Consider the following 18498-nt stretch of genomic DNA (forward strand, 5'->3'; position numbering starts at 1 on the left):
CTAGGCCTATTTCTCCCTATTGCATTCTATTGTGTTCTACAGTGTTTGCACTAATTTTCTAACTGTTTACTTACCTGATTTGGTTTGTGTGTGTATATTTTGTGTATATTACTTACCTCCTAAGGGAGTATATCCTCTGAGATACTTTTGGCATATTGTCACTAAAATAAAGTACCTTTATTTTTAGTAACTCTGAGTATTGTGTTTTCTTATGATATAGTGCTAAGTGATATAAGTGGTATAGTAGGAGCTTTGCATGTCTCCTAGTTCAGCCTAAGCTGTTCTGCTATAGCTACCGCTATCAGCCTAAACTGCTAGAACACCTCTAATCTACTAATAAGGGATAACCTGGCACAAGGTGTAAGTACCACAAGGTACTCACTATAAGCCAGGCCAGCCTCCTACAGGTGGGAGAGATAACAACTTTGTTTCAGAGAACAATGGTCTGTCTCTGACAGCAAGAAGGGCCAAAGAGATATTAGCTATTATCTGCTCTCTGGGCGTGGACAGGTAGAGGAAGCAGAACAAAGGGCAGCTTTAACACTACTGCTTGACTTGGACATGCCAACTAACGTTTCCCCTATTCATTTGCAAGACCTTCTAAGACAGCCTTGCTCTAGTCACGATAGAAGGGAAAACTAATTTTGCCCATGCCAGGTGGGAGGAGAGGGCATCCAAGTAGGGGAGTAGATTACATGCTTAAGGCAGACCTACCCAGGGTTTCACCTTCCTGAAAAAGGATCCTGGTTAATTTAACTACAAAGCAAAAAGCAAGTGCTGCAAAAGGAGGTGAGAAGACTGTGGGAAAATAGATAGGATTGGGTAGTAGAAGTTCTCCAGTCACTGACTAGTAAACAAGCTAGATCTGGGTCTCTCCCCTATCACCTCCTTAGTACATTCCTGGATGTGCAAAGACTTTATCTGAAGAAGAAGGCCCTGCTGGAAGAAGGCTACTGCTAGAAAAAGAGGACTCACACAAGCCCTTAAAGACTCCAAGAACTTGCTGGCATCCAGGGACTGGAACTGTTCTCCAAGGGTTGAGTGGTTTGACTACTATTTTCCAATTGCCAAGAAGCCTACCTGACGCTCTCAAGGCTGCAGGACTGACCAGGGAAAAACTTCCCAGAAACTGGAGACTAAGGGCCTCATTCGTAGTTTGGCAGAGGGGTTACTCTGTCACAAATGTGATGGATATCCCGTCCGATGTATTAAAAAATCCATAGGCTACAATGGAATTGTAATAAAGCAGATGGGATATCTGTCATGTTAGTGATGGAGTAAGCCTTTTAATAAGCTGGGTTCTGGTTGTAGTACCCCCCCACTTTTTTTGCCTGATGTCAGTATATTTTGGACAATAGTGCACTGGGATCCTGCTAACCAGGGACCCAGTGCCAGTTCTCTCTCACCTAAAAATGGTTGCTTGGTACCGTTTTACACCCCCAATAGGCACACTGGTGCACTCATTTAGGTCCCTTGGATAAGATACTTAGGTACCCAGAGCAGTGGTACACCAGGGGTACCCCATGGGCTGCAGCATATCTTGTGCCACCCATGGGAGCCCATGCAAATTGTGTCTGCAGGCCTGCCATTGCAGCCTGAGTGAAAAGGTGTATGCACCCTTTTACCACAGATATAATGCTTGCTTATATCCTGATCACTGCACTTAGACACTGTAAGTCACCCCTCTGCTAGGCCCTTCATCCCAAGGGCAGGGCGCATATCCCTAAGTGTGAGAATACCCTTGCATGAACAGGGTACCCCTACAAACCCCAGACTCAATTCTCTGGGCTTTGTAAGTAGGGGGAAGGTATGTAGTAGACACTGGTCAACACGAGCGATCCAACTACATTATGGCTTCTCCGACCCTGGGCATGTTTGGTATCAAACATGTTGGAGTCATGCAACAACACTGATTCCAGTGTTAGTGGCATGATACAATGTACTCTGGGGGTTCCTCAGAGGATCATCCAGTTCTGCCTGTGTGGCCTTATAGGGTCTACCTGCTGTTGCTGATCCCAGACACTGTTCTTACCTCTGGTGTTTCTATCTCCGCCCAGCCCCTAGCTAACTACCACACTTACCTTGGATGGGTTCACTATTTTGCATTTCACTTTCTTAGTATTTGGTTTGTCCCCCCCCCCCCCCCCCCAGTAGGGCCCTGTATATTTTATGATATTTCTTATTTCTGTTGGTTATATTGTGTATACATTGTGTGTAGATATCTCCAAAGGGAGATATACCAATGCTAGTCTAGTAGTAGTGCTGATATGAAGAACCCTTTATTTTTGCAACACGTGTGTTGTTCTTTCTTGTGAGTGAGTTACTGTCTGACTACTGTGCTATTTCAAGTGGTTTACATGCCTCCTGGATAAGCTCCAGCTGCTCGCCTTAGCTACCCCTAGAGAGCTTTTTCTATCGGGAAACCTATTCACTATCACTAAGGGTTGCATGGACTTAGTATAGGGTACCACACCATAAGTATATACCATAAACTGAGCCAGTCTCCTACAACCCCCTCCGCAAACTCTAAATCAGGCCCTAAGTCCAAAAGTTTTTACTGGGACCACTGTAATGCTATCTGTATTTAAGCACTGGCTCCATCTTGACCGTTGACTCCATGATGTGCTTAGCTTCAAACGCTGTCACATTAGTGGTGCAGGTATTTTTCCACGCACAGCATGTTAACATGTTTTCGCTTTTGTCTCACCAAGGATTGGAACATAACATGGGAGAGAAACGTAGATAAGGATGTACCAGGCTGAGAATGTTTATGGTAGAGCAGGGTACAGCTTGGTCTTGGAAGTATACCTTGGGATCTGGCCAGTCTCTAGCATGTTCTTTCAACACTGACCTGGTACGGCCAGCGTTTGACCAACAACTTACTCAATGGAAGGGGGGTTTCTAAAACCTTCCTCTTAAGTTTGTTTAAAGTATATAAGGTGAGGAAGCTTGACAACTATGAGAAGGAACTCATCTGGGAATGGATGCACTGCCCAAAGAATAAATTCCATTGCAGGTGGTATCCTTCTTGTTTTGGTTGTCCAGGGTTTCACAACAAGGGACAAGGGATGATGTCGAAGTCAAGCCCCATGGCTATGCATTTTTAATTCTTGTTTTTAGCTTTGCTGTGTGCATGAATGAATACGTAGTCACCATAAATATCTTATATTTCATTGCTGAAATATTGCATTTTCTTTGTTTCTTTGATCTCTATTATCCTGCTGCTGTTATTATTTTGAGAATTGCACATTGTAGGAAAGTGCCACTGTTGACATTGTTACCCCCCCAACATTTTGGCTAGTTCTGATGCCAACTTTGATTGAAAGTGTGCTGGGATCCTGCTAACTAGGCCCCAGCACTAGTGTTCTTTCCTAAAATCTGTACCTTTGTTTCTGCAATTGGCACACCCATGGCACAAAGTTAAGTCCCTTGTAAAAGGTACCCATGATACCAAGGGCCCTGTGGCCAGGTAAGGTCCCCAAGGGCTGCAGCATGTATTATGCCACCCTAGGGGACCCCTCACCAAGCACATGTACACTACCTTGGCAGCTTGTATGTGCTGGTGGGGAGAAAAGAGCAAAGTTGTCATGGAATCCCCCTCAGAGTGTCATGCCCATAAACCACTGGCTGTGGCATAGGTAAGACATCCCTCTAGCAGGCCTTACAGCCCTAAGGCAGGGTGCAATATACCACGGGTGAGGGCATAGCTACATGAGCAAAATGCCCCTACAGTGTCTAAGTCCATTCTTAGATATTGTAAGTGCAGTATAGCCATATTGAGTATATTGTCTGGGAGTTTGTCATTTACGAACTCCACAGCTCCATAATGGCTCCACTGAATACTGATATGTTTTGTACCAAACTTAGCACAATAAACCCACACTGATGCCAGTGTGGGATTTTTTGACAAAATGCACCCAGAGGGCATCTTAGAGATGTGCCCTGTATGTTAGCCAAACTGCTAGTGCAGGAATTACCGGTCTGTGTCACCCTGCCACTTTCAGACAAGTTTCTGACCACATGGGGCAAGAGCCTTTGTGCACTCTGTGGTCAGGACTGTCCTGCACCCAAAAGGAAAAAGAACTCCTGTGGACAGTGACCCTGTCAAAGAAGGAACAACAACCAAGGACTTCAGCCTCACTCAGAATGCGTGAGTCCTGATCACTATGCACCCGACTCCCACGGCCCTTGTCCAGGTGTCCCAACCAGCTAGAGCGGCTCCCCAGGGAATTCTGAGCAAGTGCCCACCCTGGGTTGCCATCTCCACCCCTCCACAATGATGCATGCACAGGGAATCCCGAGGACCCCAATAACTGCGAAGCTCAGACGAAGATATCCAACGCCCAAAGACACACTGCACCCGCATCGCCCAGGCCTTGGAGAACCTGACCTCCGGTGCAGCAACTTTCAGCAGGCGGCCCTCCTCCCTGTCCAGCCTGTAGTTTGTCCAAGACAACCCCCTGGACCTCGCCTGCAGCCTCTAAGTGACCCGGGGGGCCTCTCTTAGAGAATCATTGGAGACCCGACGCTTTGTTTCACCCTGCACCCGTCCACCTTAGTGCCGCTGAGGGTGCATGTTTGATGCCTACTTGTGCCCCCACCCCAGTGCTCTTCTAAACCCACCAGATCTGCCCTCCGAAGACGCGGGTACTTACTTGCCTGCGAATCTGAAACCGAGTGCCCCTATTCTCTATAGGAGCCCACATTAATTTTGCCTACACTTTGACCTCTGCCTCCGGCCGGCCCCGTGTTGCAGGCAGTGGGTGTTTGGAGTTAACTTGAACCTGTGTTCTTCTTAACCCCTGGAGACTGGAACTGCAAGTGTGGTACTTACCTGCAAATTGATCCAACTTTTCTTCCCCCCAGAAACTGTTTGTGAAAATTGCACTGTCAAGTTTTAAAACAGATAATTGTCAATATTTTAAAAACTGTATAACTTATAGATTTCAAACAAATTACTGTTGATACATGCGTGAAATATGAATCTATTCAAGTACTTTCATGCAACTTGAATCTTGTGGTTCTAAAAATAAATAAAGAAAATACATGTTTGTGAGATCTCTGCAGTCTGTAGCAAGAATTGCAGAAACCTTGGGAAAGAGCTACCAGGACTTATGAGGTAGGAGAATTCGGGTATCAAAAGGTAGTGATGACGGCTTAGTATTTGTAATCTTAGTGGGGTAGTTCTATGTAGAAATAAAGCAAATGGCACAGGACATCAATCGCTACACATGAGTAAGGGCACATGCCTCATCAGAAAAAATCAGAGAAGGCAATTCAGGAATCATCAGTGAATCAACAAGTAACAGGAACTAAACTTCTCTGTACTTGATAGATTACATTTTCATGGTAGAGCATGAAAATATGACAGTAATGCCCTAAAAATAATTTGTTTTTAGGTAGCCAGATCGCCATGGCTCGCTGGCAAAGCTGATTCATCTTACCTGAGAGCCTATGTTGCTCAATAAAGCATACTTCCGATTTCATAGTAGGCATTCTAAGTGGCATCCTGTGTACATCTGGCCAGACTGCCTAAATGGTGATTTACTGTTGGTTTACACAGACACAGTATATGACCCTTGCCACTGATTTAGTATAGCAGCTCTACCTAAGAAAGAGCAAGAGAAGCAGTCTCCTTAAAATTTAACTGCTGTCTTTTAATTTAATCAGCATGCCTATGTACATATATACCCTTTTGTGAATATATGTGTTGCATGTATCTTGTTTAGCAATTTGCGGAGGAAGACCAAAATGAGCATGGCAGTGCCACCCTCGGTACTGCACCACCACCCCATACAACTACACTATCTCCCCAAAGCATTACCCTAAACCTTCAGCACTGCCCCAGTTCCACCTCCATCTATCCTACACTGCACAATCTCCTTCAGCAGCACGCCACCATCACAAATACAGCATGGTTCCACCAACACCTAGAAGCATACTACCAAACCTGAGCAACTGAGTCCCACCCCTAACATCAAACTACTATCCTACAACCAGGATCAGCACCTCACAGCACAGCTGCTTTATCCTTTTCCCAGCACTACGTTAAATACTTTAGCTCGCTCTAAAAGGTAAAAAGCATTTTGAAGAACTTCATAAGGCCTCAGTAAAGTGTCTGAGGCTGTTCACTGGTCCATTGCACTGTAACTTTCGAATTGAAGGAATTGAATGTTGCACTTTGTATATCAAACTCACAGAACTCTGTGCCCAGTGCTTCACCTGTGTTGAGGAAGTACAGGGACTGACAGCAACTGGAAGCCATTTTCTGGGTAATGCTGAGGCCTCAACAAGGCTGCCTCATCATTCACAGGTTCTGCAACATCCCCAGCTATGCACCACCTTACCTCAGAACACCACTGCTATACACTAATACTCCTTTTCCTGGCACCGTAACTCTAGACTCCAGCACTGCACTACCAGTTGTCAGCTCCATGTTTCAAGGCTGAAGCTGAGTATTGCCAGCACCTAGCTTGTCATTATCAACTGCCAGCGTACATTACCATCCCAAGCACACTACTACCTCTCTTCATAGCAGCACCATCACCACACAAACCCATTCTACCGCTGTTGTCATTAAAATCCACCACCAAACAACCATCACCACACTAAAACCTTGCCACCTCTGCAGGGCATACCGACAGCAGCCACTCCTTTCCCCCAGGGGCCACAAGGATACCCACATATGTCACTCTGTCCTGGCTGCAATTGTAGAGGGATTTTTCAGGGTGGAAAACAATCTGAATCTTGGAGTGTGCAGCTTAAGTGTCCTGAAGTTTTTTTCTTCTGCCAGACAGCTGAAGTTTTGAAATAGACATTCAAGTTTTTGTTCTAAATCACCTTGTCTGTGATGAACAAGTTACTTACCTTTGGTAATACATTATGTGTTAGAGACTATGGCCCTCATTACAACTTTGGCGGGCGGCAACTGTCACCCACCAAGTTGTAACCGATGTGCGGTCGCATTGCCCATGGTGGCCATTATGACATCCCCGCTGGGCCGGCGGGTGGAAACCGAGTTTCCGCCCGCCGGCCCAGCAGGGATGTCGGCCGCAACATGGGAGCCGGCTCCAAATGGAGCCGGCGGTGTTGTGGTCGTGCGACGGGTGAAGTTGCACCCGTCGCGCTTTTCACTGTCTGTTGTGCAGACAGTGAAAAGCTTTATGGGGCAGTGCCACGGGGCCCCGCGACTCCCCTTTCCGCCAGCCTTTCCATGGCGGTTCCTACCGCCATGAAAAGGCTGGCGGGAAGGGGACTCATAATCCCCTGCGCTGCCCTGGAGGATTAAATCCGCCGGGACCAACGCGGCGGAAAACCGCCGGGACCAACGCGGCGGAAAACCGCCGGTCCCGGCGGTGTGACCGTGGCGCGTAATATGCGAGTTTGCACCGCCAGCCTGTTGGCGGTGCAACCTCCAAAACAGCCCTGGCGGTCTTTGACCGCCAGGGTTGTAATGAGGGCCTATATCTAGTTGCAGCTTGACTTCTAGCTGCAGATTCCTTACCTTTGAATAGATACCAAAACCAAATCCTCCTGATGGTGGGGCTGTGGACAGTTTTTATAAACTAGAAAATCCTGCAGGACTGAATGGGCAAAATGCCTGTCCCTGTGGACCTGATTGTCCAGACAGTAGCATTTGGTAAACGTGTGCAGGGACCCCCATGTAGCTGCCTGACAGATGTCCAGGACTGGGACTCCATGAGCTAACACAATGGTCACAGCTTTTCCTCTGGTGGAATGGGTTTTTAAGCCCTCAGGAGGCTGCTTCTTAGTCACAGCATAGCAGATTTTTATGCAGAGAACGACCCGGTGTGAAATGGTTAGTTTCTGTACTGCCCAACCTTTGTTTGCTCCCACATATCCCAGAAATAGTTGGTCATTCATCCAAAATTCCTTTGTGCAGTCAAAGTTGAACAACATCGATCCTTTTGGGTCCAGTTGGTGGAGTCGCTCCTCTTCCTTAGAGGGGTGTGGGGGAGCCAAGAAGGTGGGCAGGGTGACAGTCTGCTCCAAATGAAATGGGGTCACCACTTTTGGAAGGAAAGAGGCACGGGTGAGAAGTGCTACTTTATCAAGAAACTCTGCGAGATATGGAGGCTTGGATTACAAGGCCTGCAGCTCACTCACCCTCTGGGCAGATGTTATTACCAATAGGAAGGCTGTCTTGATGGTGAGCAGCCGGAGGGGACAATTGTGTAGCAGCTTGAAAGGAGCACACATGAGATACAAGAACTAGATTCAGGTCCCACTGAGGCATAATCAAGGGAGAAGGGGGAGGGGCATATATACAAACCCTTTTAGAAACCTATTAACAATAGGGGATTTAAACAATGAGAATTGATCAGGCAGTCACAGAAAAGCAGATAATACCAGACAGATAGCCCTTACGAGTGCCCAGAGCAGTGCCCTGATGGACAAGAGACAGAATAAAAGAAGAACATCAGAGAAAGAAGCAGAAAGAGGATCTAAAAGCTTCTCTGTAAAAAAAAATTACAAATCTTTGCCAACATCAGGCATATACAATTTTTGTAGAGGAACGGCTGGATCCTAGAATAATATTACACACTTCGGGAGGAAGGCCGAATGCTGTGAAATGCCACCACTCAATCTCTACGCAAGAAGGCACAGAGTTGACAGGTTCAGGTGGAGAACCCTTCCCTGCTGCTGTGACACAAGATCCTCCCAAAGGGGCAGCCTGATCTGAGGATCGATTCTCATCTTCAGAAACTCGGAATACTAGACTCTCCTTGCCCAGTCTGGAGCCACAAGGATTACTGGGCCCAGTCCAGTGGTATGGGCGGAAAAGCGTACAGCAGCCCTGAGCTCCACTTGTGATGAAAAGCATCACCAAGCGATTGCTGCCTTGGAAACTCTAACGTGCAATACTGCTGACATTGCGCATTGTCTTTGATGATGAACAGGTCTAACCAAGGCTCTTTGCACTGCTGAAAAAGTCCTTGTGCCACCTCTAAATGGAGACACCACTTGTGATCCATTAGGCATCGATGTCTGAGTTCGTCTTCCCTGGTGGTCAGAGAACCTGCTAAGTGTTGAACCACCAGCGTTATGCCCTGCTTTTTCAGCCATGTCCAGAGACGAAGACTCCTGACAAAGGGTCCAAGACCCCATCCCACCATGCTAATTGCAGTACCACATGGCAGTGGTGTTGTCCGTGAACACCTGCACTAACTTCCCCTTGACAGACAGAAGAAATGCCTTCAATGCTAGTCGGATCGCTCAGAGCCCCAACAGGTTGGTGTAGAGTCTAGATTCCACCGGAGACCATAGTCCTCTGATCTCCACCTCTCCCAGATGGCTGCCCCATACCAGAAGAGACTTCTGTGAGGTCTGGTTGGGGAAGGGAGAGGAGTCTGCTTCAGATCCAATCGAGGTTCGTTATCCACCACTGCAGGTCTTTCGCAGTTCCCTCCGAGATCTGGACCATATCGGAGAGATTTCCCTGATGCTGCCCCCACTGGACCTTCAGGTCCCAATGAAGAGCCCCCATATACCATCTGGCATGATTTAGCAGCAGGATGCAGGAGGCCATGAGGCCCAGCAGCCAAAGTCAGTCTTACCAAACCCTGTAGAGAGGCTGAAACATTGGTATCATAACCTGAATATCCTGGACTCACTGTTGGGGAAGATAATACCAAAACTGCACTGTGTCCAGAACAGTTCCTATGAAAGAGAGCACCTGAGAAGGAGCAAGGTGTGACTTCAGCATGCTTATAGTGAACCCCAGCAAATGCAGAAGGTTCATGGTAGTCTAGAGATGGGAGACGACAGCCTAGGGTGAGCTTGCCTTCAAGAGCCAGTAGTCAAGGTAGGGGAATGCTGAAACCACAGGCATGCGCAGATGAGCTGAGACCACTGCCATCACCTTGGTGAACAACTGGGGGCACTGGTAATGGCAAATGGCAGCACGATGAACTGAAAGTGCTTGTGGCCTACCTTGAGCCGCAGGTAACTCTTGTGGACAGCCAAGTTGGGAATACAAAAATACGCATCCTGTAAGTCCAGTGCTACCAACCAGTGTTCTAGGTCTAGGACAGACAAGACCTGAGCCAACTTGCGCGTCTTGAATTTCTCCTGGTTGAGGAAGAGATTTACGGTCAATAGGTCTAGAATAGGGCAAAGACCCTTGTTTTTTGAGTATCAGAAAGTAGTAGGAATAACAACCGCTGCCTACTTCTGATTTCAGGAACCTTTCTATGGCTCCCTTGGTCAAGAGAGACATAACTTCCCCTCAGAACTGAGACAAATGATCCTTCACCAGCCATTTGAATGTTGCCAGCACTGGGGGTTGGGAGGATTGGAAAGGCAGGGCATAGCACTTCCAAATGATCTGCAGTACCTACATTTCCAATGTAATGGACTGCCAGTGGAGGAAATGATGTTGAATTCTTCCTCCAACTGGGCAAGCATGTTCCTGCAGACCCAAACTAGGAGGGCTTTGCAGCTGAGCTGCCTCGGGCTGGGTGGTGGATGACTACTGGCTTCCAGGCCCTCTAGGCCTGAAGGCACTGTGCCTACATCCTCGCATAGCTTGGGGAGCTTGTGCAAGAAGTGGCTGGCATAGGGTAGGCACAGTGGTACACCCCTTCCGTGGCCACGAAAGGGGCGAAAGGCAGACAGTGGTTGAGGGTTCTTAGGACTTGGCCGTAGACTAAGAGCCCTTAAAGCGCTCTAGCGCAGTTTGTCTTCTCATCAACTGGACGTCCTCGAAAAGCTAAATGTTCTCAGCCAGGCATAGCGCCATAAGGCCTTCATCAGCGAAACCGCTCTGCCCAGTGAGTATCCAGACCACACTGAAAGGTGAACTTCAGTGTCTCTCCCATTTTTCACCACTTTGGAGATGATGGCCCGGGCCTCCTCCAGACCCATGCCAGCACATCCACAATTGTATCCCATAAGGTGTACGGGAAACAGCCCAATAAGCATGAAGTGTTCACCGACCTCTATGGCAGGCTAGTGGAAGCTGGTCCAGCCTCTTAGATTCCCTGTCCAGGTCAGGGGTTGGATGTTGGCTGAGGAAACAGGGTGTCCTGGTGCACTGTGATGGCAGTGAGCAATCATCCCATTTAAAGGAGTTCCTGTGCTGGGCTTGGACCAAGTTCCCAACAGGACGTTAGTAAGTGCCTCATTAAAGGGCAGGAGGGGTTCAGAAGTGGAAGCACCAGGAAGAAGCACTTCAGTCAAGAGGTTTGTTGTGACAGCCACCGAAGGCAGTTCTAGGTCAAGGACCTACACTGCCCTACCCACCACAATTGCATAGGAAGCTCCCTCCTCTGAAGCCACAGTTGGGGGAGAGAGCAAGCCGAATCTGGCCTCTCCTAGTTCCTCATACCAGTCCACATACTGCTCTAACTTGTTCTAAAGGGTCTAGTGACCCCTTTCACTCTTCTTCCATGTCTGCCTGCTGAAAATAAGGTTCAGGCAAAGATCAGGCACCGATGGGTGCTGTTGGCACCAGAATCAGCATTGTGCAATGCAGTTCCAGCTCTGGATTGTCCTGAATCTGAACGGGGCTGGCATCGCTGGTGGGCGCCAGTGTCGCCGGGAGCACTAGCATCATGATGGACACAGGAGAAGGTTGCATGGGTATGACTGGTGCTGGTCCGGATCTGGAGTTAGATCTGTGAGACCCCATCAGAGCTGAGGCCAACACCACCAGCGCAGAACCTAATGGGGCCTCCTCCCATCCCCCCGGGGGCCCAAAGACTCATCAGAGGGGTCGGCCCACTTAAATACGTGACACATGACCTCTTAAAAGTCCTTGAATTTAGTGGGGTAGCTCTGGCTCCCGGAAATGGAGGGAGGCGTGGAGTCGGACCTGCCATAGATTCCATGGAAACCTGCCTAGAAAGCCCATGTTCTGAAGTCGTCGCATCGACTGACCAATGAGGGAAAGTTGAAGTCCGTTTAGACTTCTTGCACTTTTTGTGCTTCTTTCCCTAGAGTCCTGAGGACTCATGTGGGAAGAAGAGGACCTGGGACTCCTGGAGTTGTCCCGAGACCTTCTCCTTGACCGGGATCGTGACCTCCTCGGAGTCGCGCTGGATGGCATCGACTGCTGGGCTGCAAGCAGCTTTAGGGACTTGTCCCTCAAAAGTGTTCGGTGCCATAGCCCGACAGTCAGAGGACGACTTGGAGTCATGGTGATGCTGGAGACACCACAGGCAGACTAGGTGAGGGTCTGCAACCAACATAGTGCGGTGACAGGTGCCACACGGCTTAAACCCTTCTTTCCTAGAAGTCATCTCAAAACGCACAAAATATCTTCGACAAAACGATGAGAAAAGCCAATCAAAAAGCAACAGAGGGGTATTACTCTCCGGGTCTGCAATAACTGGCATGGAAGGAAAAAAACTGATGCCCGTGCACTTGAGTGACACCTATATAGGTGACTGCAACATCACATCCGACCACACCATGCGGAACCGAACAAAGTTACCCGACGACGCGCGCAGGGGTATTCCTCAAGCAAAAGTTTCTGGATCCAGCCTGACGCCTGGGGAAATTCAAAGGTAAGAAATCTGTAGCTAGGAGTCTCTATCAGATACATGCAATCTAAAATGCAGGATGACGATACATGGGACGCCGACCTAATAATGAAAGGACTGGTGTAATGTGCTGAAATATTTTTGCATTGGAGCCTAGGTATGCTGCCAAATGGAAGGCCACTTTGAGGGGAGCTAGGTGAGATTGACTTAGTATGATCAGTAGCACATTGTCCTGGTCTATACATTAGATGGCTCTGGCTTGAATGGCCAGTCTGAGGTCTTGTCAGAGCAAAAGCTGAAATTTTAGATAGATCCAGCTTTCTTCATCATGCCTTTGGCATGTAGATCAAGTTGGACTAGTTTCTTGAGGTAAAGGCAAACGATTTAGCTTAGGTGGTCGTTTTTGTTATGAGGTCAATGTCTTTGAATTTAGGTGACTACTCAACTGGAAGTTGTCCTTCAGTTCAGCCCTTTATTTGGGGAGACAAGAATAAATTCTTTTTTCAGTTTTGAATGTTCATGAGGGAGATGGTGAAGGTCTTGAGACTTCTGAGCATTTGATTTTTAATGTTAGTTAGCTATTGGTAGAAGACCGCAGATGCCATATTTTAGTGATTCCCCATAAAGGCTGAAGAGTACGGGAGCAAGGATGAAGCACTGCAATATTACACAAGTGATAATGATAGAAGGCAAGAAAGAATTTCCTGTTTTTAATAGCTGCATTTTACCAGAAACGTACGATCTGAAACATTTCAGCACAGTTCATCCAATGCCTATTCTGTTATTTTGGGATGCTGAGCAGAGTATCACGAGCAATAGTATTTGCTGTTGCTGAAAGGACGAGGAGAACTAAGAGTTGGAAATTTCCTTAATCAAAGAGATTTAGGGCCAGATGTATCAAGAATCCATTTTGCGATTCTCAAATAGCAATTTTTAAGAAATAGCTTTTTCAGAGTCTCAAAATAGTATGTATCATATTTGCGATTCGCTAATAGCGACTTCTTAAAAATCGCAAATGCTATTATCGAATCGCAAATAGCGATTCTGACCCCATTCGCACCTATGGGCTTGTAGGCCCATATTTGCGAATTTTTTGCATTTCCAAAATTGTGAATTCCTCACTGCAATTTGCAATTTTGGAAATGCCAACCCCAGGGTGCTGGGGGCCTAAGGCCCCATCTCCTGTACCCCCAACAATTATTTTAGGACATGTAAGGTGCACACATGCCAAAGGGGCATGTGTGCGTTACTTGTCAAATTTAAAAATGCATTTTTAAACTTTGCACATGGTTACCACCAAATTGTATTTGGTGGTAATTGTGATTCCTTAATGCCCAATTCGCATTAAGGAAAAGCTTGATACATGTGCTTAAGAAATCACAAATAATGATTCCTTATTTGCAATTTCTTATTTAGAGAATCGCAATTTGCGATTCTCTAAACCGGGTTGCAATTTTAAGGAATCACTATTTTATTGATTCCTTAAAATTGTGTAGAGAATGCCTTTCGTACATACTGAAAGGCATTTTTGCATTCGCAAACGGCCATTTGCACCGTTTGCGAATGCAAAAAGCTTTGATACATCTGGCCCATAGACCGTTGACTCAAACTTTGAGGATGGATGTTTCAGTGCTGTGACCCGCAGGGGACACAGATAAGGAATCAGATTGGAGATGATTATTATAATATATTCTTCCAGCTGGCAGTCTGCACATCTTTTAAGGTTAGACTTTTAATAGGGAAGTGATTTGCTCAATGTACGGGAATCTGGGATTGAACTCTGGTTTAAGGAGGTTGATGATTTTCAGCAAGGGAGAAGAGACGACATCAGAGTAATCTGTAGCTGGAGGATGTGGTATAAGATCTACAACGTAGTTCAACCATTTTACACCTAAGGCAGATTTAAGCATATCTAGTTCACTGGGGGTGAAAGTATTTAAACTAGTCGCAGGACGTTTCTTGTTGAGTATTGGGTCTACTGTGTCAGATGGAGAACCGGATGGCTAAGTCATTGCATCTGTATTCTGCAATGAAAGGTGGACTACTTAGGTTTGGTGAGTTTATCTCTCTAAGGACTATGCTAAGCAAAAAATGTTCCCAATATAGACCAGTAACTGAGAAGTTGGACATGGTAATGCAAAAACAGAACGAGAGAATAACGGTCACAGCCATTTTTGTCACGTTATCAAATCGATAAAAAGGAATATTAGAAAACAGGTCTACTATTTTAGAAACTTACACCGCTCCCCTTCCCCATACACACCACATTTAATCAACAAAGTATTTCGAAATAGAGCTCTAACAGTTTCCAGTAGAGTATTTATTGCATAGAAAATACTGACACTGAAAAGTTACCTTGAATGTGAGAAAGAAAAAGCGAGAGCAACTTTCTGCTGTGCTTGAGTGCTCTGCTTGGGTACTTTGATTTTTTCAAACTTTCTCTAAAACATTTCAGTGAATCCTTCACATCCAGAGGAACACAGACTAATGATTTCGCTCGCTTTCCATCTAAGACAAAAATAAACATGAACTAATTGAAACATGTTTCAACGACTAAAAACAGTAATATAATTTTCAAACATTTTATTGAATACCACGTTCTTATTCAGTAATTTTTAAACAAAACTGAAACCATTCAATATATTATAATGAACCAAAAATGACAAAAGCAGCAAATGGGGTTAGGAGGCATGAATTTGTGATGAAAAAGCCCAAAGCGCTGATGGACAAAATGTGGAGTGCAAACATTAATGTAGGTTTGTGCAATGTGGGTGACCTGATCCTCGGCACTCCTTTTACGCCAACTGCAATATAGCGCAGGTTGGGAAAAGGCCTAGTAGTTCTCCTCAGTCATTAGATGTTCAGAAAGAAGTTAAAATCATCAAGGAGGACAAACCAGAATGCTGTATGTTAATGTTATGGTCCCGCGGAAGTCTTGAGTTTTGATGCCAAAAGCCCCACGAGTTACAAACCTGATAACTGTAGCCACCAAAGTTAGTTCATTGCTGCGATAACTTTGCTAACTTTTCCAACTCAGGTGCTCTCCATCAAGACTAGAAGCCGTGGGTAGGCAGAACTCCACAAGGCTTGATACCGGAGTTCCTCAGTCCAGATGGAATAACAAAACACAAGTTATTTACCTTTGGTAACAAATTATCTGGTAAATACATATTCTAAGATCCAGACTGATGCCTGAGGGAATATCTAAGGTAAGGAATCTGCAATTAGAAGTCTCTATCAGATCATTGCTGCAAAAAGTTTTGAGTGGGATGAAACAGAGAACCTTGTCTGTCTGGGTTGCACTTATTTCAGGTAACCCCTTTCTCTCAATGTGAACTAAGGGGCAAGTTTCCTTGACTCTTGGAAATAAACAACCAGACATTAGGTTCAAGGGTAAGCACAGTTGTAGACATCGGTCTTCCCATAGGTAAGATAGGGGTACTGTGACAAATGTCACCTTCTTCTTGTCTTCTCCAAGTCCAATGGTGTTCTAATTTCCAAATAGAAGGAGATTCAAGCTACAGCAGTGATTCAGAAGGAGCTGACTCCAACATTTCAACACTGACCTCTGACCTATAGTCACATGTATCATTCAGTGAGTTTGATTACAAGTAGGGCAATAATTATTGCAATCTATATAATTCCAACAACAAGATGTTCTGACCAGATCAGATGTGATAATTATAACTGTAGGAATCTGGCTCTGTACATAATATACCAAAATGAGGTATACTGTGCACAGAGTCCAGGGGTTCCCCAGAGGCTTAACAGAGGCTAGAGTAGATAACACTAATGTACTCTATTGTAGTAGTGTGGTTGAGGAGTTAGGCTTATAAGAGGGTAGTGCAAAGTGAAGACACATAGGGGGTCATTTTGCCGCTGAATGACCGCACCGCGGTCAAAAGACCGCGGCGGCCATTCAGACATTTCCTCTGGGCCGGCGGGCACTCTCCAAAAGAGCGCCCGCCGGCCCAGAGGAAATGCCCCTGCAACGAGGACGCCGGCTCAGAATTGAGCCGGCGTAGTTGCAGGGGTGCGACGGGTGCAGTTGCACCCGTCGCGTATTTCAGTGTCTGCTTAGCAGACACTGAAATACTTTGCGGGGCCCTCTTACGGGGGCCCCTGCAGTGCCCATGCCATGGGCATGGGCACTGCAGGGGCCCCCAGGGGCCCCGCGGCACCCCCTACCGCCATCCTGTTCCTGGCGGGAGACCCGCCAGGAACAGGATGGCGGTAGGGGGTGTCAGAATCCCCATGGCTGCGGAGCACGCTCCGCAGCCATGGAGGATTCACAAGGGCAGTGGTAAACCGGCGGGAGACCGCCGGTTTACCCTTTCTGGCCGCGGCTGAACCGCCGCGGTCAGAATGCCCTCGGGAGCACCGCCAGCCTGTTGGCGGTGCTCCCGTGGTCGGTGACCGCCAGGGTCAGAATGACCCCCATAGTCAAGAAATGAGCCACACACTCAATGACTAACTCCAGGCCAATGTTTTTATATAGCAAAATATATTTTGTTAATCTATTACTAGAACCAAAAGGTCTTTGTTGCAGTTAAGTACAGCTGTAAGTAAGTATCAGACATATGTATCAAATGTACTTTTTGGTTTTGCAAATAAAGCAATTTACAGGTAAGTAACACTTTTCAATTTTAAAAGTCAGCACTGCAATTTTTATAGGATTCAATAGAGTCCTAAGGGAGGAAAAGTGTTAACACATTTAACAGGTAAGTACTTGACTTACGATCCTAGTCTTCGGGGGTTAGGATGTCCACAGGTCAAAGTTCAAGTTGACCCCAAAAGTGCACCACCTGCAACCCGGAGCCAGCTGGGTGCAGAGGGCAAAGCTGGCATTGGGTTTTCAATGGAATCCTACGAGGACTGGGGGTGCTCAGTAGAAAACAGATTGCAGGTAAGTGCCTGCGGTGTCAGGACACAGGCCTGGGGTGTTTAGGTGAGCACTTGGGGGGCACAGGTCAGCACCAAACATACAACCTCAGCGGCACAGGGGCGGACAGGTGCAGGGTGCAAACAGTGCTGGGCACCCAATGCTTTTCAATGTGGGGGCCTACGGGGGTCACAAAAGATGCTGCAGGCTGGGTCCAGAGGGTCGGTTCTGGAAAACCAAAGGCTGGATAAGTAGGAGAGGTGCCTGCTGGGCGGTGCTGGACCATCAGTTGGATTCCCCAAGGCCAGGGTGCTGCGGGTGCCGGGGTACCTTTTAGCATCTGGAATCTTCGTCAGATCCGGTCGCGGTCAAGGGGACCTCTGGATTCAGGCTGCAGGCGTTGTCGTGTTAGCCAGAAGGAATCAACCCAGGTGGGCATTGGGTGCAGAGTGTGCAGGGCCCGCAGATCTGGGGTGGTTCTGGAGTCCTTCGGGAGGGTTTCTTCTGGACTGGGCTGCTGTCCTCAGGAGTCCTCTGCTGGGCAGGCAGTCCTCTGGGGGTTTGTAGAAGTCACTGGTTCTGAATCACCTTTTTGTAGCAGGAGTCTTGAAGCTGCAGATAGGCCGGTAGGGCTGGGGCCAAGTCAGTTGTCATTTGGAGTCTTTAAAGCTGGAGTCAGCTTTGAGTTCTTCTTGCTTGAGGTCAGCAGGAGTTTGGTGAGCAAGGTTCAGGTGTGTCCCTAAATACTAGATTAAGGGGTGTTACAGGGGTCTGAGGGCAGTAGCCAATGGATAATGTCCCTGACTGCGCCTATATCCTTTCTGTGCTCACTCCCTTTGGTGAGGGGAGCACATACCTATCCCTACTGGTCCCTCTCCTCCAAACCAAGAGGAAAAAGATGGAGGATGTATTTTGCAAGGAGGGACGTCACTTCAGCTCTGGACACCCTAGGGGTGGTCCTAGCTGCAGAAGTCACTCCTCCTTGTTTTACCAATTTTCCAGCCGGACCGGCTGCCAAACGGGAGGCTTGGTCTGGGGGCGGGTATCTCCACTAGCTGCAGCACCCATGGGGTACTTTTACAGGAGGTCTGAGTCTTTGAGGTTCACTAC

The 18498-nt window shown here is 47.1% G+C and overlaps 1 protein-coding gene across 1 annotated transcript in view; it reads right to left on the reverse strand.

Moving 5' to 3' along the window:
- Positions 1-18498, reverse strand: part of CFAP54 (cilia and flagella associated protein 54) — a 1075777-nt gene that overhangs the window by 255956 nt on the left and 801323 nt on the right. Inside the window, exon 41 of the mRNA XM_069229529.1 lies at positions 14862-15014. Within this exon, the coding sequence (XP_069085630.1) occupies positions 14862-15014 (153 nt within the window). The remainder of the gene's footprint in view (positions 1-14861; positions 15015-18498) is intronic.

This window comes from Pleurodeles waltl, chromosome 4_1 (genome assembly GCF_031143425.1).
Source record: "Pleurodeles waltl isolate 20211129_DDA chromosome 4_1, aPleWal1.hap1.20221129, whole genome shotgun sequence".
NCBI classification, from domain to species: Eukaryota; Metazoa; Chordata; class Amphibia; order Caudata; family Salamandridae; genus Pleurodeles; species Pleurodeles waltl.